At 46.5% G+C, this 20,049-nt stretch overlaps 1 protein-coding gene across 1 annotated transcript in view; it reads left to right on the forward strand.

The window, feature by feature from the left end:
* MYO10 (myosin X) overlaps positions 1-20,049 on the forward strand; it is a 222,111-nt gene that overhangs the window by 183,497 nt on the left and 18,565 nt on the right. The window contains 9 exon segments of the mRNA XM_082621443.1: positions 632-756; positions 849-963; positions 6,887-6,993; positions 8,067-8,300; positions 8,652-8,697; positions 9,448-10,314; positions 11,581-11,704; positions 15,095-15,338; positions 18,770-18,865. Coding sequence (XP_082477569.1) covers positions 632-756; positions 849-963; positions 6,887-6,993; positions 8,067-8,300; positions 8,652-8,697; positions 9,448-10,314; positions 11,581-11,704; positions 15,095-15,338; positions 18,770-18,865 — 1,958 coding nt within the window.

Consider the following 20,049-nt stretch of genomic DNA (forward strand, 5'->3'; position numbering starts at 1 on the left):
CCCCTCCCCCAGCCCTCACTGGGTCACTGCATTCTTCAGCTAAAAAAAATGCCTGGAAATTGAATTTTCAAAAGTAAATAAAGTGATATTTGCATGACCCTTAAGATTCTTTGGAAAACATAGCATTAAAAATGGTGGTCCGTTTATGATATTTGTAAAATAATCAGAAATTTGAACCTGGATGTTAATATCAATGAATTATTGGTATCTTTTAAGATATGATCGTGTTGTGGTTCTATTTAAAAAATGATACTGGAACACTTCCCTGGCAGTCCAGCGGTCCGCACTTCCACTGCAGAGGGCACGGGTTCCATCCCTGGTAAGGGAACTGATCCCGCATGCCGCAAAGCACGGCCAAAAAATAAAAGTGATACTGATATATTTACAAGTGGGAGTGTGTACTATCTGGGACTTGCTTCAAAAAAAATCCAAGGTCAGGGAGTAAGTGGGCTAAGGATGAGGGGGCAGGATTGACACGGGTGCTGGCTGTTACAGCTAGGCTGTGGGTATGTGGGGTGGGGTTTGTTTTCTGTTCTGTATATTTGTGTAGATTCAGAATGTGTGTGTGTAAAACCATGGCTGGGGGGGCGGTCTTGTTAACGGCATCTTCTCACCTCTTGGCATGTTTTAGATGCCCGACCAGTTTGAACAGGCAGTTGTGGTCAACCAGCTGCGGTACTCTGGGATGCTGGAGACAGTCAGGATCCGGAAAGCTGGGTATGCTGTCCGAAGACCCTTCCAGGATTTTTACAAAAGGCAAGACGGAGCTGCAGAGACCCTCTTTCTTTGCAGAGGGGCTGGGGAAAGGATTTTAGCACAAGGTGACGCTGCGCATTCTTCTTTTGCAGATATAAGGTGCTGACGAGGAACGTGGCTCTGCCCGAGGACGTGAGGGGCAAGTGCACGGCCCTGCTGCAGCTCTATGACACCTCCAACAGCGAGTGGCAGCTGGGGAAGACGAAGGTAAAATTTCGGAGAAAGAACGACCGTCCCATCAACCCCCTGAGAGATGTTTGAGTTCGGTGTTCTGTGATGACTGCTAACCAACTGTTTTTCCAGTGTTGGGAAGATACGCATGGTATCATGCTAGCCATACTCTTTGTCCTCCCAACATGAATCTTTTATCTGATGCCCTTGACTTTTCAGGAACTCTGTTCTTGGGGACACATTGAAGCATCGGATCCTAAGTGCGTGTGTTTTCATTCAGTCAGTCAACAAATGTTGGCTGGTGGGCAACTCAGTGCCAGGGAAGAACTGGACAGCCTCTGGCATCTAAGAAGTGATACCCCAGACCCTCTAACTTTGCATTATAAGAATAGAATACTGAATGTTCTCCCTGCACCACAGGAGCTGTTGTGTGGGAGACCAGCAAGTAGTCCGAAATCTGGTAGGTTACCCAAAGTCCAGTCTGGAAAGCCAAGTTGAAATCCATTTTTTTAAACATGCAGGTGTGACTGAGGCCTTTACCCCTTAGCTGAGTGATAAGCAGTCTGGCCTCAACAGCAAAAATTAGTCATAAAATTGGCAGTATGACCTCTTCTCCCTGTATCGGGAACTTCCAGGGCTCTCATCTGGGGTTCCATTCTCCTTCTGCCACTCACCTCCAGGGTCTTATCACACAGGAGAGGCAGAAATGCAGGCACCTGGGGGTTGTCAGCCTTTGAGTGTATGGTTGTCTTCAAAAGTAAGAGGTGTTCCTCAAGCCTCATCCTCCTGACTCTACAAGTAGGAATGCAGCATCAGAGAAATATTTTAAAGTTTCTGCTCCCATTATGTTTTTAACCTAGGAGTTTCTTTGTTTAAAAAAAAGAAAGAGGAGGAAGAGGGAAAAAGAGACACATATCTTGCAGTTTGACTGTCTTCATCTCAGAGCTTCTCTGATAAAATATCATAGATAGGGTGGCTTAAGCACAGACATTTATTTCACACAGTTCTGCAGCCAGGAATTCTGAGATCAGGGTGCCAGCATGGTCAGGTTCTGGTGAAGGTCTCGTTCCCAGTTTATAGACAGCTCCCTTCTTACTGTGTCCTGACACGGTGGAGAGTGAGTTCTGGTCTCTCTTCCTCCTCTTATAAGGGCACTAATCCTATCACGGGGCCCCACCCTCCTAAACGTAATTACTTCCTAAAGGCCTGACTTTGAAATACCATCACATTGGGGGTTAGGGCTGCAGCATAAGAATTGGGGGTGGGGGGGTGGCAAGCATTCAGTCTATAATATTGATGTGAGATTAATGACAAGTATTTAGGCATCACCTGGAGGCCACTTAGCAAAGGAAAGTGTATAATGAACATACTCTTCTGCTCTTGAAGGATTTCAGCTGGTCAGGGATTTAAGATGCAAACATCTAACAAGGTAGAGATGGCACGCAGAGGTATTGTATTAGTTATCTATTGCTGTGTAACAGTCAGCCATAAACTTAACAGCTTTAACAACAAACACCAATTACCTCATGGTATCTATGGGTCAGGGGTCCAGGCACAGCTTAGCTGGTCCTCTGTCAGGGTCTCAGAGTGTCAGCTGGGACTGCATTCCCTTCTGGAGCTTGGGGTCCTCTTCCAAGCTCACGTGGCAGTCTTTGCCGTTGTAGGACTGGGGCTGCAGACCCACTGGACCCTCTTTTCCTGCTGGCTGCCACCTGGAGCTACTCTCAGCTTCTAGAGGTCCCCCCCCAGTTTCTAACCACCTGAACCCCTCCCAGGCCCTCCCACTTCTTCAGGGCCAGCAAGAGTCACTCCTGCTCCAGTCTCCTAAGCTGGAGTCTTATATAATGTAACATATCCATAAGAGTGATTTCCCATCACCTTTGCCATGTTCTAGAAGAAAGTCACGGGTTCCACCCACACTAATAGGATTAAACAAGGGTGTAACTCATTGGGGGTCACCTTGGGGTGTGTCCTCCCAGGTGTATAGGTCTCTTTACCTGGAATTCTCCACCCTCCCCTCCACCCCGTTTAGCCAACTCCTCCTTCAAGTCTCTGCTTAGATGCAGGCTTTGACAGGAATCCTATTTGACATTCTTCACTGCACCCTGCACCAAAACTCACCCCTAAACTGGGCTAAGCCCCCTCCTCTGTCATTGACATCTTTCTGTTTTCTGCCCTGTTATAACACTTAACATGCTGTCATGTTGTCTTGGTATTGCCTGGTGACTTGTCTACAATCACCCAATAGAGAATGTAGAGTTCATTGTTCGTTCTTCTACACAACACAATGCACGTAGTAGGAGCTCACATAGTAGGAGCTCAGTCAGTGTCTGTAAAATGCTAAAAAACTATAAAGTGATGGCACAAGATTGTTGTATGTTGAGTCACTCAAAGAACTTTCTAAAGAAGTTGGTTCAAGTAGAGCTCTTGGCAGTATAATATAGTCTGCTCTGATTTTTTTTAATTAAAAAGGTATTACATTCTCTATAAACTGATATCCTCCTCCTGTCTCACTGCCTTATACCATGGAATAACATCAAAGATAATTGACTCACCCAGCCAATACCAGTCTCTTTTCTGAGCTCTGAAAAATCAATCCAACTTCATTTACAATTTACGATGGAAATCAGGCCCCAGCAAGACTTAGAACTGGGTGTAGCACAGGGATACGGAGACATAAAGACATGGGGATTGCCCCCTGTTTACTAAGTTTTTGGGAGATAAGTCATCCCATACAACTGATATATTATGCAGTGTGATCTCTCGAAGGAATAAGGACACAGCTCCAGGAGAGAGCTCACTGTGAATTGACATGATCAGAAGAGTATTCAAGAAAAGGAAATCTTTAAAGAGGAGTTAAATTTTAATTGGTGACACATTGGAAGTAGAGGTAGGATGGAAGCTTATCATTTCACGTAAATATTAGGAAGTAAATGGAAACATGAGAGCATTTGAATTGTATCCACTAAATAGCCTTGACCTTGACCAACATTTGACTTAATTATACACTTAATTATACTCTAGCAGTGTTTCAGTCAGTGTTGCTGCCAGAGGTCTTTGCATTTAAAACCTTGAACCTCTAACAAATATCTAGATCTTCTGGTAAAGAAGTTTCTGTCAACACTTACATGACAGAGGGAAATGTGGGCAGCGCTGTAGTCAGCAAATTAAACATGGTGCCAGGTCTGAATTCACTGGCTTAAAACACATCTGGTCTTTGGAAGGCAAGGATTCTTATCTGCTGGGGAAGCATCCCTAAAGAAGCTAGGAGGCCTGTCCAAGCCTCTGGAACAGCCCGAGCAGGAGATCCTGCTGTACGTCCCTGATGAGAAGCCAAGTTTAGGGAGACGGAGGTGAACAGCTGCTCCCCTCTTTCTTCCTGGTTTTGCCTTTTCCCTCTGCCTTGTGACTCTGGCACGTTTTACTTTTCTGGTCCGTGGACTACATTGCCAGACCTTATTTCTTCTCTGGCAATAAAGCCTGCAAGAGGTATTCTATAAAGACATTTTACTGGAATAATCCATAGGCTCTTGAGCTATATAAGCAAATGATAGGGAAAGCCATGAGAAACTATTCGTATTGGATATTGAGTCAAGGTTAGCCGAGCAGCCCCCTGAGTGGGCACTACCCCTTCCTGAGCTGCTTGATGATGCCTGATGAGGCCGGTGCCTCCGCTCACAGCAGCTGGATCCTGCTGACTCGCTCTTGGCCGCATCCTGGGAACATGGCAACGTGGCAGCGGACACCACTGGGCTGGAAGAACTGGCATCACTTTCTGTGTGTTGTTACATAAATTCAGGGTGGATGTTCTTAATGAAGCCAAGTCAGGTCTCTAAAGCATTTTACTCCGTTTGCCCTTCGGGTTAGAGAAAGAATCTATTGATAGATAAAGATGTGGAAGTAAATCTAATAGGCAGAGCATAGAGCTCTCTTTGATGGGCATGAAACTAAGGCAGGTATTTCTCTGACTCTGATTCCAACCAAGACAGTCCCTAGACTTCTGATAAGGTGTGAGACGCTCTTTCCTTCATAAAGGTTCCTATTTGTTCATCTGATGAATGTACTGCTGGTTGGCATCGATGCTTTTGTTTTATGATGTCACCACCACCATCACCACTCTTGTTCAAGATTTGACTTCATTACTTTTTCTTTTTTTTTTTTTTTTTTTTTCCGGTACGTGGGCCTCTCACCACCGTGGCCTCTCCCATTGCGGAGCACAGGCTCCGGACGCGCAGGCCCAGTGGCCACGGCCCACGGGCCTAGCCGCTCCGCGGCATGTGGGATCTTCCCGGACCGGGGCACGAACCCGTGTCCCCTGCATCGGCAGGCGGACTCTCAACCGCTACGCCACCAGGGAAGCCCCATTACTTTTTCTTTTAAACACTAACCAGAGCAACAGCGTTAGACTAAGATCCTTAATATCAAAAAATCGTCTCAAAGAGAAGTTTAAATATTTCTTTGAAGTCCAGCCTTGATGAAAACGGCTTCATATTTCTGAAAACTTTTTCTCATTGCTGAACTAACAAGCTTTATGCTCGTAGCTGCTGTTTCTTACATTAAACTTTTTTTTTTTTTTTTTTTTGCTCAAGATGCAGTCTCTTTATGCATCAGCAGAGCATATTAATTGCAATTATAGGAAGAGCATTGTATGAAAAGCTTTTCTGAGAGAATTATTTGGTGGGAGAGTTTTACAAATGCTCCGGAACCCACAGCAGGAGGAGGTAAGGCTTCTGTGAGTCAAATGGTGGTGGGATTCTTTATTTGCTTTTCTGCCCAAATGTCTTGGAAGAGCCAGAGCAGAGAGTCTGGAAAAATGTGCCATCAAGAGGACATAATGCATCATCATAGGCCAGAATGACTCACTGAAGCATAAACTGAGAAATCATGAGTGAGGATGTATGTCGGTTAACCAGCCCCCGACCAGTGCCTCCAGCTGACTGTTAACAGAAGAGCATAAAAAAAAATTTGTTTGTTTTTAGGAGATAATTCAAAACTTCCTTATGCATCCCATTGGAAATTACAAAATTAAAAGCTACCATGATGGAGGGAGGGTCTCAGTATTTTCATACCTTTTCAAATATTAGGAATTCTGATACAAATGCCAATTACCAGACACACTTAGGCTTATATAAATGGTAAGCCTAGGATTGAGGTGCCCACAGGCAGAAACAGGCCAGCAAATAGTTACAATCTCTTTGTCCCGATTCTATTGATAGTTTTCTTGTGATGGCTGAACCGAGATAACTTAAATGATTCAGTTCTAATTGCAAACAGTTTATAGAATTACATTCTTAAATGTCAGTTTTTTTATGTGCATTATTTTTGAGCCCAAGAGGCTTTGACTGTAATCATTTGAGAGGCATGAAGGGAGAGTTTCCATGTGATGGCAAAGTAACATCTTACAAATTTCTTGGATTTTTCCCCCTCCCTTTCTTTCTTTTGTCCTTTCTTTTCTTCTCCTCCTCCCCCTCTTCCCCCCCTCCCCCCTCCTTCTCCTTTTTAATGTAGCGAGTTTCTCTAGATATCTTCTTACTTAGACTTAATGTGGTACTGGTGCTGGCACATGAACTATTTGTCCCAGCCCACAGTGAGATAAGTATTTATAAACTTGATGGCAATTTCACAGTCATCTTATGCCTGTTGAACTAATAATAACTGAAAAAACGGGACTTGGATTTTATATACCCCTTTGTTGTTTTCTTTCCAGTAATATATTGTTTACTATATTTTACAAAGGTCTTAGTGTGTGACAGATGGGAAGTTTAAAAAAAAAGAAAGAAAAAATCCTTTCCCCACCAGGAATTTGAGATTCCCTGTGCTGGACACCATGGCTGTTTGTGTTTGGAGCAAATCAGAGAAAGAAAAAAGCCCTACCCACCAAAGACACAGCTGACTCAGCAACGCCTTACCGGTGCCTGCCGCATTCTGTGGATGTGACATGTTGCTCTCTCCTGGGCAGGTCTTCCTCCGCGAGTCCTTGGAGCAGAAACTGGAGAAGCGGCGGGAGGAGGAGGTGACGCGAGCGGCCATGGTGATCCGGGCGCACGTCTTGGGCTACTTGGCACGGTAAGAAGTGCCCGGACGGGCTTCCCTGGTGGCGCAGTGGTTGAGAGTCCGCCTGCCGATGCAGGGGACGCGGGTTCGTGCCCCGGTCCGGGAAGATCCCACATGCCGCGGAGCGGCTGGGCCCGTGAGCCATGGCCGCTGAGCCTGCGCGTCCAGAGCCTGTGCTCCGCAACGGGAGAGGCCACAGCGGTGAGAGGCCCGCGTACCGCAAAAAAAAAAAAAAAAAAAAAAGTGCGCTGACGGGAGGGGGCTTCCCCCGTGTGTGTCACCAGGTGGGGTGGCCCTGGCCACACGCTTTCATTTAAAATAGACCTGGATGGGTTCGGGTCAGGACCAGGCTAAGGAACATCCCAGGGCAGGGCTCGTAACTAGCAATGCCAGCACCTAGTTAGCTTGAGCTGGGCAGGAAATGGGAAAAGGGGCTCCTGAGGTCTCAGAGCAGCGACATCAGGGGACTGGGCGACACATTTAAACATTTCCCTAGTTCCTCTGGGTCACACTGAAGCCACAGGCAGCTCGCCTGTTGACTTTGGTGCCATCCCATTGGGTCCACAGTGGCCCCCTCTCCAGGGTCTGCCGAACGAGGCAGGTTCTTTTCCTGTGCATCTGAGTTCTGTCCACCTCTGCGGACCTGCGGGCCACCCGAACCCTTGCTTGTCACAGTACGTTACATTTTCTCAAGTACACAGCCGTCCTGCTGTGGCAGATCCTTTGCTTTTTTCCCTCATAAGGACAGGAAAATATATCACATCTCTTGGTTCTGTTTACAACCCAACTTCCTGCCAGGACTTTTCAAAGTCAGTATTAGGAGTGATGTGTTTATTTAGCCAACATGATGATGGGGTCTTGCTTGAGTTTCGTTTGTTGTTATTCTTTTGTTTTTCTTCTGTTTTGTTTTGCCCACAAGGGCCTCCTTGTCAGCTCCCTGTAATGGGTCTCTGTTATGAGCGCATCAGCCCCAAACGAGGTCCTGCTGTCTTGTCTTGTAACAGTAAAGTAAACTCATGTAAAGAGCTCGAAGCCTCATTACCTCCACAGTTATTCTGTTGTGCTGTTTCTGTTCTCATTTTCAGAAAGCAATACAAGAAGGTCCTTTATTGTGTAGTGATTATACAGAAGAATTACAGAGCATTCCTTCTGAGGAGGAGGTTTTTGCACCTGAAAAAAGCAGCCGTGGTTTTCCAGAAGCAACTCCGAGGTCAGATTGCCCGCAGAGTTTACAGGCAGCTGCTGGCAGAGAAACGGGCAGAGGAGGAAAAGAGGAAACGGGCGGAGGAAGAAAAAAGGAAGCGGGCGGAGGAGGAAAGGTATGGGACCTTTCTCGGCTTGGATGAAACAGACGGGAGGACACCTTTGGAGTTTTTATGCTCTGTATCCAGCCTCGCAGCAGGAATTCCCAGTGGATGCTATGGAACCTGCTGTTTGAAACAATACCACTTGGTGGCTCAGATAAAATTCCTTAGCCGCGTTGAAGACCCAGTTTTGTGGTATTTTTATTCACGCAAAGAATAGGTGTATCGCCAAAGGAAGAGATCCTATCCCTCCCTCACCCTTCTAAGTTGTCTTTTGCAAAGCTTCTGTTAAAAAGTTCGCTCTCTGAAAAGCGGATGTCGGATTTTTTTCATTGCTTGCGTTTATTTTCACTGTCTTTTTTTCAGAGAAAGAGAGAGGGAACGAAGAGAAGCTGAGCTCCGCGCCCAACAGGTGAAGAATGCCATGACCACGTGACATCTTGTCTGTTACCTTCCCAGTTCAAACACTTTGCCTCAATGATTCGAAACTAAAGTAAAGATATAGGGAGAAGGATTCAAAGCTAAAATAAATATACAGGAGGAAGAATTTTAGAGGAGATGTTTATGCTGCAATTTCTAACCCATCACAATTGGGTAAAAATGTGTGAATGCCTAAGATTTCAGTGTGAATCACAGCAGCATGATAGCTCTAGACCAGTGTCATCACTCTATTAGTTTGCTCGGGCTGCTATAACCTAAGTACCACAGCCTGGGCAGATTAAACAACAGAAATGGATTGTCTCACAATTCTGGAGGCTAAAGGTCCAAGATCAAGGTGTTGGCAGGGTTGGTTTCTTCTTAAGCCTCTCTCTGTAACTTGCAGATTCCTGCTGTGTCCTCACGTGGTCTTGCACCTGCGTACCTGCTTCCCCAGTGCGCCGTGCGTGTGTCCCAATCCCCTTTTCTTTATAAGGACACCAGGCAGTTGGGTTAGAGCCCTACCTCACGGCTTCATTGTAACTTCATCACCTCTTTAAAGGCCCTGCTCCAAATCCAGACATATTCCGAGGGTACTGGGGGTTGGGGCCTCACATAGCTATTTGGGGGAGGGGGGGATGCAGTTCAGCCCCCGGCAAGCACATCTCATCCCAAAGGAGGGACGCTGCTCGCACTCTCCGTAGCGTCACTTCCTGACCTGACCCCTTCCTTCCTCTGTGTCCAGGAGGAAGCAGCGAGGAAGCAGCGGGAACAGGAAGCCTTGCAGGAGAGTCAGAGGGAGGCCGAGCTGACCCGGGAGCTGGAGAAGCAGAAGGAGAACAAGCAGGTGGAAGAGATCCTGCGCCTGGAGAAGGAAATCGAGGACCTGCAGCGCGTGAAGGAGCGCCAGGAGCTGTCCTTGACCGAGGCCTCCCTGCAGAAGCTGCAGCAGCTGCGGGACGAGGAGCTGCGGCGGCTGGAGGACGAAGCCTGCCGCGCCGCCCAGGAGTTCCTGGAGTCGCTCAACTTCGACGAGATCGACGAGTGCGTCCGCAACATCGAGCGCTCCCTGTCGGTGGGGAGCGGCTCTGCAGGCGCGCGGGCCGACCTGGTCGCGGGTGCCTGCGGCGAGAAGCCCAGCTTCAACTTCAGCCAGCCCTACCCGGAGGAGGAGGTGGACGAGGGCTTCGAGGCCGACGACGACGCCTTCAAGGACTCGCCCAACCCCAGCGAGCACGGCCACTCGGACCAGCGCACCAGTGGCATCCGGACCAGCGACGAATCCTCGGAGGAGGACCCCTACATGAACGACACCGTGGTGCCCACTAGCCCCGGCGCCGACAGCACCGTGCTGCTGGCCCCCTCGGAGCACGACTCCTCCTCCGGGGAGCCCACCTACTGCATGCCCCAGACCCCTGGGGGCCTGCCCTCCCCGGACGGCGACTACAGCTGCGACCAGGACGACTACGAGGACGGGGCCATCACCTCTGGCAGCAGCGTGACCTTCTCCAACTCCTACAGCAGCCAGTGGTCCCCAGACTACCGATGCTCCGTGGGCACCTACAACAGCTCGGGGGCCTACCGGTTCAGCTCGGAGGGGGCCCAGTCCTCGGTGAGTACCCGCTGTCCTCCCGGGGCCCCGGCTTGCCCACATCGGGGTGGAAGTTGTCTGTCATCCGCGCCCCCGTTGCACCATCCCTTGGATGAAGACCTCCCCCATAGAATGGTCCAGGATTCCAAAGTCAGGCTCTTAAGCCTGGCCTTAAACCCCTCTCTCTTGCCAAAAGCGGTCGTCGCATGAGTAAGTGGAACTTGGTGTCTGTTGGAGGTTGAACGCAAAACCCAGAACTGCGTCTTGCCCAAAGCCTAAGAAAACTGGCATTTTCAGTGGAGACTCTGGCTGTGTCTGTGCTGGCTTTGCAGGAGGTTGGGAAATGAGACCCGCCCTAAACTGGAACGAGACTTGCCAGGGGCACCTCAGAGACCTTTCCTGACGGTAGCTTCACCCGCCCACTGCAGGACGTTATGTATATTTTTCTGGTTGTAAGGGAGGAACCTTTAAGGGCTTAAACGTGCTCTTTCCAGCTTCTAGATTTATTTACAGTTTACTTTTATTTCTTCCCGTTGTCCGTGCGTTAAATACTCCCTTGACTTTCTAAGGCTTGAAGATATTTTTATTTATTTGTTTATTTATTTAAGAATATATTTTTTTATTTTTTTAATTAATTTACTTTTGGCTGTGTTGGGTCTTGGTTGCTGCACGCGGGGTTTCTCTAGTTGTGGTGAGCGGGGGCTATCTTCGTTGCGGTGCACGGGCTTCTCATCACGGTGGCTTCTCTTGTTGCAGAGCACGGGCTCTAGGCGCACAGGCTTCAGTAGTTGTGGCTCATGGGCTCTAGTAGCTCATGGGCTCAGTAGTTGTGGCGCGTGAGCTTAGTTGCTCCACAGCATGTGGGATCTTCCTGGACCAGGGCTCAAACCCGTGTCCTGTACGTTGTCAGGGAGATTCTTACCACTGAGCCACCAGGGAAGTCCTTGAAGATATTTTTAGCACAATAACTTAAAGGGAATTAACTCTCGGACGGTTTGATTAAAATTGTACGCTTAAACAGCAGCGCTGTACTTTGAATACATAGCCTTGGGATTAAAACATCTCATGTGTTACGTATCAAGTCAACTGACCGTTTGACACCCAAAGTCAGTATTTTGTAATTCTGAATTCTTTTGATGACCTCACTCCGTTGCACTGTGACGAAGCAGCGTGTTGCTTCTGTGTCTGTTGTTTTTATTTTTTCAGTGTTGACCTGTGCTGGGCATTTCCTTTGCTTGTTTCCTGTCCTTTTTGTTCACTGTTGGCTCTCTCTCTCTCCCGGTCCAGTTTGAAGATAGTGAAGAGGACTTCGACTCTCGGTTTGATACGGACGATGAGCTTTCATTCCGGCGGGACTCTGTGTACAGCTGTGTCACGCTGCCTTACTTCCACAGCTTCCTGTACATGAAAGGTACGACCTGCAGCCAGCCTGGTGCCTGGGTTGGGGGGTGAAGTGATGGGAAACTGGGGCTGAAGCGGGGGGGCTGAGAAAGTCATCCCACATACCCCTTACCTGGTGTGAGGTCCTGTTAGGTGGACGGAGGATGCCGTGGTGGTGTGATGTGGGGGACCCTACTGGACCATGTGCAGCGTTAGGACACAGGGTCTGCAACCACTGTCACTGCTTTCAGTCCCTCTCTCCCTGTTGCCTCCATGTCTCTCTCATATCTGTGCTCTTTTCCCTCCTTGCTTCCTTCCCACATCGTTTCCTCTCTCTCTCTCACACACATACATACGAACACACGTGTATGTTGTTGCTGGGGTTGGTGCAGCCCATGACCATGATGAAGCTGCATCCTTCCCTCCCACAGGACTAGTAGACACCCTTATACATGGGAAAGTAAGGATCTGAGAGAGGATCACCCCTGGCTTAAACTGCCTGCGACGCCTACTGTCTATCCCTTGCTCACAAGAAGAATTTTAATTGTAGTTTTGCATTGCTGTTGAACTTCGAATGTACTGTACTGAACCTTAATACTTGGGGACCTTGAAGCATCCTTCTTCTGGAAAAGTACTTAATCAGGACCTTGTACCCATGCCTTACTCATGTTCTTGACTTTGACTTCCAAATCAGTGACAGGAATCATGAGAAATCATCACCAATTTTTGGTAGGAGTTTTATGCGGGTCATCTAAAGAGCGGATTGGTTTCTCACACGGCCCTCGACTCGATGAGGGGAAAGAGGCCAGATCCTGGGGATGCGGCAGAGATCACGAGATCCATTGTGCGCAGATGGTTCAAGTGTTTTCTGTTTTCTCCGACCCTTTTCTCCACTTTCTTTTTTACTGCCACCTTTCTTTCATCCCTTTTCCTTTTCTTCTTCCACCGTGAAAACCTTTTTATTCTGGGTTCCCTTTCCCTGTTTCTTCTGTTCTTTGCCTTTGCTTCTCTCTTCTGTTGGCATATTTATCTTTTCTCATATCTCTTTTGCCCTCCTTAATATTCTTTTCTCTTCTTCATCTATGTCTTCTCCTTTTCATTTTTTTCCCCCTCATCTTCAGTGTCTGTCTAACTGCTAACATCATTCATTTGCTTTTCAAAGTTCTGCCGTTCTCAGCCTCAGATCCCCCAGGTGCTCACAGATACCCCTCCAGGTTTATTTTTAGGGGAAAGCTTCCTAATGGCCAGAGTCACTGGTTGATGGAAATTCTTGTAGGAGCGTTGGAATGAAAAAGATTGAGAAATTCTAACCGAATAATCGAGTGTTCATTGGATGAAGGAAAATATGTAATCACAAATCAGAACCTAGTAACCCAATAAGTATCTAATCGTAGCATTTTAAGATTTTCTCATGCATTTCTCAGAATAAATAAATATAAGCTTTTTATTATTCATATATTTTCCTCTCCCCCTAATTAATCTAGTTCCCTAAGTTAGCTCAAAACTTCCCTGTAAATCACTCTTATTTATAATATATGGCATTCTTTTATTGTATACTTGTCTGACTAAAACAAATAAGATTAGGAAAAAATAAAGATACATTCAGAGCGCTAAAATCCCAAGATTAAAGCATTAAAAGCTCAAGAAGGTAAGCAAGTGAAGTTTTGGCACACTCATCTCTTAATAAAACAAAGAGTTATTGTGTAACTGCGTCAGCACTTAATCTCTGATACATTACCATTTAATGTTTAATAAAGCCTTAAAGTGTGACCAAAAGTTTCAAAGAGACCAATGATAAGGAAAATCTAACCAACCATCAGATTCTATTTTGTGAGCGTAGATGAGTTTGCACCAGCCTACTACTACTAAAGGTGTTTACAGTCACGAAACTAAGAGCGTTGATCAAATTCTCTAGACGAAATATGAAGGGAACACCCGGAATTGGGGGGGTAGGGCTGGGAGTGAGTCCCATCAATGACGTAAGAGCAGCAGAGTGACTGGTGGTGAGGGCTCTTGGGATGACTGTTGTAATCTGTGCCTTGGAAACAGCTGTGAATAACCTTTATCATTCAAAGGCAATAAGATAATAGGATAACTTTGTACTACAATTTCCTCTTGGCTTGTTTTGAGAAACCTAGATTAAAGCCACAAATCAAGAAGGAAAAAAAACAGTTTCCTTCTGGTACCCCCTGGCAAGTTTGCTGTTTGTTAGGAAACAGCTCTGGCGCTTGGTGTGATCACAAAGGCTTCTCAGCTAGGTGAGCGGGAAGTGCTGTGGATACGAGAAAGGGCAGTGGTCTGTAAAAAGCCATCGAAGCAAGCGCGCCTTGCACTGCAAAGAGAAACCAGTGTTGTCTTTGCGTCTTCTGTTCCACTGTGAAGTTGAGATCTGTAATCATTGAAGCAACCACTGAAAAAATTAATCTTAGAAGGTCTGTTTTAAATTTATTTCTAATCTGTAAAAGGAAGCCATTTTCTTTATACTTACTTTCAGTGTCCACGTTTAAATGTTCCTTATTTTTATTATTGGCTGATCAAAAAAATAACTTGTGGACACTTGATAATTACTGAAGTAGATGCAGTGTTTATTCTTCAGTGGGTTCGTTGAAGCAGATTTTTGAATCATGGTTGTAAGATGTCACTCTTTGAGCATCCTTGGGGAATCTAGAATAACTAAAATAAAATTATCCTGCTAGAAGAGTATTAGAAATATATTCTGTATAGAAATAATGTCTGCATATCCTTGTCTAATTTGTCTCCACCAAAAAAAGTTTTCCACTAAATAAATTACAGCTAACTTCTCATTTTTAAGGTACTGTCGCAGTTTGGTTTGGAGTCTTACTTTGTTTTGTTTTCTAAATTTTATACCTTATACGTAGAAGCCATTTTCGGATGATAATGCTTTTTTTTTCCGATGTAAGTTAGGGTTTATTGCTAAACTCTGGAGTCACTGATAAATTTTGTTCCTCACACTGACTAAACAAGGAAGGAATGTGTCAACTTTGACACATTTTAAACTAATTTCCCCTTCCTGCGGCGTTTGGGCAGAAGCATCGTCCATCCATATGGAGGCGGTCCTCCGCCGCCTCCCGTCCCTGGTCCTGCCTTAACCCGGGGTTAGAGTATCAGTCCCTGACTGCTCTTGCTGTTAAGCTCCTCACCAGGATTTCTCAGCTAAGTGAGGAGGAGCTGCTTTGGAGAAAAGGAAGCGTTCTTGTGTAATCCAGCCAAGCCAGTGTGATACCTGCCCAGTGCCCCCTGAACACGACCCAGCAGTGCACTCACCCATCATTGGTGGGTGTCTGAGGGCGGGTCATTTGGTGCAAAGTTAAGGATGGGCTGGACCTGAAGACCTACTGATCTTATGATCCAATATGACGGATTTTCTTAAACCCCTTCCTACCCAACCCTGGGGAGACAGGTGGCCTCATGAACACCTGGAAACGCCGCTGGTGCGTCCTCAAGGACGAAACCTTCCTGTGGTTCCGCTCCAAGCAGGAGGCCCTCAAGCAAGGCTGGCTGCACAAGAAGGGTGGCGGCTCCTCCACGCTGTCCAGGAGAAACTGGAAGAAGCGCTGGTTCGTCCTCCGCCAGGCCAAGCTGATGTACTTTGAGAATGACAGCGAGGAAAAGCTCAAGGGCACCGTGGAAGTCCGGACAGCCAAGTATGTTGATGAGCCCTGGCCAGGGCTGCTGACCGGGGCTCGGGGCTGCTTCATCAATTAAGTCCCTGCCTACAAGCTGTCTGGGGCAAGTTCTTTGAAGCAGTAGATTGTAAGAGGTACTCGGTGAGTCCTCATCATTCCTTTCAGTGGGTTGAATTATTAGGAAATCAGGGAAATAAAACTTCGTCTGTGAAATTCACTTTTTGTGAATTTTCAGACATTCAACTCTGGGTTATAAGATGCTAGTTGGACATACAACTAGCTCTTTGGAAATGTCATTGGCGGCACACAGGAACCGTGGTGTGGATCTTGAGACACTGGTTGAGCATCTTGTCATCCTTTTATGGGTCAATCTATCACTTTTAATTCTTCTCCAAGCCCAGCTGTAGCCAACAGATGGCTAAACTGGGAGCAGACAGCCAGTCGGGAGGTGTGTGAAATGAATCATTTGTCTTCCACCTTTGTTGGGTACACTAACCTCTTCATACCCAGCGATGAGAGCAACAGAGCTGGTGTTGGAATCCAACACACCCCCTTTTTCTGCCACTTTTTTTTTTTTTTTGGCCATGCCACTCAGCTTGTGGGATCTTAGGTCCCTGGCCTCAGATCGAACCCAGACCCACGGCAGTGAAAGTGCTGAGTCCTAACCACTGGACCTCTGGGGAATTCCATTTTGCCACCTTCTTATAGAACCAAAGCATTGAACCACTGAGGGCCTATTTGTTAAAAGTTAAGTAAGGTTTTCAGAAAATGTTGGGAATTGAGGGGCAGCTTGTTTTCTTGGGTAATTAGATACTAAGCATAAAATTTATTTTCGTGTAGCCACACTCCACTCAAACTGAGCAACCATACACGTTCAGAACACGGGTAAAAATAAGCTTTGAGAGACCAAATTAACTCCTGAAGTCGTAGACCTGAAAACGACATATGGTTCCTGCTCAACCAGCATTAGAAACTTTAGAAAATGATTCATTGGAAAGTGGAAAGTTTACTCAAGGGAAGAAAGTCTTCTTTGTATTTAATTTTAAGACCAAATTGTGAAGTGCAGACAGCAGAGTATCAGGCTTTTCAAGGCTGCCCCTTTGAGGTTCCTTAGGAGACCACGCTCCATAGTCAGATGAGTTTGTGGGAATTTGAATCCGAGTCCTACAAGTTTCAGCAGCGTGGCATAGCTCTGTACCTCCTGCAGTTTTCCCCTGGCCCTGCATACCGTGATGGTCCTCTCTTCACCCTGTAGGAGGGGGGCCACAGATGCCAGGAGGCTGAGAGAGAGAATTGTGATGGTGAATTTCACCCGTGTATTTTTGGATGTTCCTTTTGCTACTCACTCTGTAGCAAACACATGCTTAACAAAGCCCTGTTCTCCAGGTGTTCTGTGAAAATTATAGAGGTAAGGAAGTGTTAGCCCTTCCTCAGCTGTTGGTCACATTCTGTAGAGAAAAGGCAATGAGTTGTTAAGGTTTCACCATCGTAAGAGTTTTTTATTAATTTTATATTCTGAAGTTTATTATAGAAAAAAATATATTTTTTATTATAGAAAACTTCAATCATAGACAAGCGTCGGTAGGAGACTGGAATGAGATCCGTGTGTCCATTTCCCAGCTTTCGGTGGTTGCCCACGGATGGCCAGTGTGTTTCATTTGTGACCCTATCCAGCACTGCCCCCCTACAAACTACATTTTTTTTTTTTTTTTTTTTTTTTTTTTTTTGCGGTACGTGGGCCTCTCACTGCTGTGGCCTCTCCCGTTGCGGAGCACAGGCTCCGGACGTGCAGGCTCAGTGGCCATGGCTCACGGGCCCGGCCGCTCCGTGGCATGTGGGATCTTCCCACACCGGGGCACGAACCCGTGTCCTCTTCATCGGCAGGCAGACTCTCAACCACTGCGCCACGAGGGAAGCCCTAAACTACATTTTTTAAAGCAAGTCCTGACGTCATATAATTTCACTTGTAAATATTTAGTACACACTGAAGGATCAAGACCTTTTTTAATATATAGTCACAATATCATTATCACATTTTAAAAGGAACATGAACTCCTTCTACCATCCAAACTCTGGTCATTGTTCAAATTTCCCCAGTTGTCTTATACATGGCGTTGATAGTGTTCTTGTTCTTTGGGTTGGTTTCTTTTTTCAAATCAGAATCCAAATACGGTTCATAATTTTTAATTGGATGACAGATTGCTCAAGTCTCCTTCAATTTACACACCACCCCCTTCATCTTTTCTTTCACTCACCATCTATTATTGAAGCTCCCACCTCATTTATCCTGTCATTTCCAGACTGTTTTCGTGGCTCTGGTAGTATCATCACTCCCCCATTTCCAGGGAAGCTTTTTATAAATGCGAGTCCCTGGGCTCCACCCTAGGAAGCCCCACCTGGGTTTTCTGAACGTTTCCCAGGATTCTGACGGACCGCTGCGGTTCAGAGCCACGACACCCCGTCGTTTTACACGCAGGGTAGCTGAGTTCTCAGGAAGCAGAGTGGCTGGTCCAGGATGACGTGGTCTGGGCAGTTTTCCCCTGGGGATTATTGTCCTACTCCAGAGGCTCCCGTGCTGATCACCCACCCCCACCGCCAGTCGGGGCCACCTCTCTCCTTCCACTCCCAGGAAGCATCACAGACTCCTCTCTGAATTCTGATCTTCTTGGTTTTTTAAAAAATATTTTATCTCATCTCAGTGATTCTAGCTAAAAAGTCATACAGTCTTTTTTTTTTCTAACCAGACTGCTTAATATCATAGTTGTAAAATAAATGTTTTGCTGTGAACAGTTGTACTACTTCAGCTGACAAAGCAAGCTGGCTGTATCCCCAGCACATTTCTTCACAAAATATATCACCACCTCTGATCTCATCCTAACAGCTGCTTGTGTTTTACCCTGATCTTAACCTGGTCCACTGAGTTTCAACCTCCAGTGTTGTTTAGAGAGTGTTAGGATGAGATCAAGGTGGAATTGAGATCTAGAAACACACAAATGCTGCTCTTCCCTATCAGAGTAAGTCAGAGGTGTCAGCTCCTGCCTTAAACCTTGATGGAAGGCTGTGATGAACGAGGGAAAGAGCTCAGGCCAGACTGGCTGCCTTGTGGGGGTCCTTCCCTTGTAGAGCAGTCAGGGAGCCAAGGGAGGGGGCAGGAAGAGTAGGGGCTGCTGCTCTAGGACCTGAGCTGGGTGGGCCTTGGGTGGGCCAGTCGGGGAAGAGAGGTCCTCCCCCAACCCGCCCCACACACACACCCAGCAGATCGCCTTTCTGGAGAGAGAAAAGCCTGCCTCCCCCTAGAGGCCACAAGGGTCTTCATCGTTTCTAAAAGCAGAAGATCAAGGCTGAAGTGTTGGTATCTGATATTTCAGTTACTGTGAAATTTATTTTCTTGCCCCTTATTCAGAATTCTGTGTTCCTGATTTGAGTTTGGTGCTTGTGTTCCTTTGCAGGGAGATCATAGATAACACCAGCAAAGAAAACGGGATTGACATCATTATGACTGATAGGACCTTCCACCTGATCGCTGAATCCCCAGAAGACGCCAGGTGAGACGCTGTGCTGTCGACTTGGTCATAACTACATCCTTGCTCCTGTGCAGGCCTGGACATCACACGGATCACTCTTGAGCCTACTGGCGCTGAAAAGATTTTAGTTGATTTTCTAGTTGGGTTTTTCTCTTAGGATGGTTGAAGATCTGAGAGTCGGAAGAGATGGATGTACTTGTCTCCTGGGGACCCTTTCCCTGGGCACTGTGTTCCATACAGTAAGCACACAGATTTCCAGCTTCACATGCCACTGGAGAGACCCCTTGTTAATTTACACTCAGGCTTTTATTGCCACCAGCAGCATATGTAAATTGTGCTGCTACACACAGTTGAAAGCCACCCTCTGGAAGCTTCTGAGCTTTGAAAGGGAGCAACTTCTGTTTGCTTAAGGGTTGAAAAAACAGGAACATTAACCCTTGGCTGTTTAAATAAATGCTAGAACTGTGGCGTTGGGAGGGTGCTTAAGGCCTTGATAGTGAAGAATTCCATCGGCTGGAAGAGATAGTTAACACTTAGGGAACTTACTATATTGCAGGCAGTGTTCAAAAATGCTTCACATATGTTAGCTCCAATTTTATTCTCACAACAACCCTATATAGGGTATCACTGTTATCCAGTTTTACAGAATAGGAGACTGGGGTACAGAGAAAAGGTAGTATAATCTGTAAAGTAACGCAAGCTCAATTCTATTGAATGGAGGCACAAAGCTTCTTAAGGAGCTTAGATTTTTGACTGAGCTCGGAGGACAGTGGTGTCCCTCATTGGCTGGGGCAAGTTGTCTGACTTTTCTGGACCTTGGTTTCCATCGTAGTGCTGAGATGTGGCATAAAATTAAGAAGAGCTGGTGTTTGCTTCTCCGTGTGATGCATGGCAGGGTCACGCAGTGGAGCGTCTGTCTCTGTTCCTGCTGCCCTGTGGGTGTATAGGGTCACGATGGAGATGCCTGTCATCCACTCTGAGCAACGCCAGAAAATACCTTCTGATTTATGAGGCTGACCTCCTTTGGGCTGTATTCTTCACTTTGCAGCTCAGAAAAATCACTAAAATCTTCTAGTGAGTTCTCGGGGCCTTTACAACTGACCCCTTGCTCTTTGAATGTTTCTGTGTTGATATAACACCATGGTAGCAGCATTAAGGGCAAAGAAAATAATTCTTCCCATGGGAACAAATTAAAACCCCACTTG

Source organism: Mesoplodon mirus (assembly GCF_964341445.2).
Source record: "Mesoplodon mirus genome assembly, chromosome: 5".
Classification (NCBI taxonomy): domain Eukaryota; kingdom Metazoa; phylum Chordata; class Mammalia; order Artiodactyla; family Ziphiidae; genus Mesoplodon; species Mesoplodon mirus.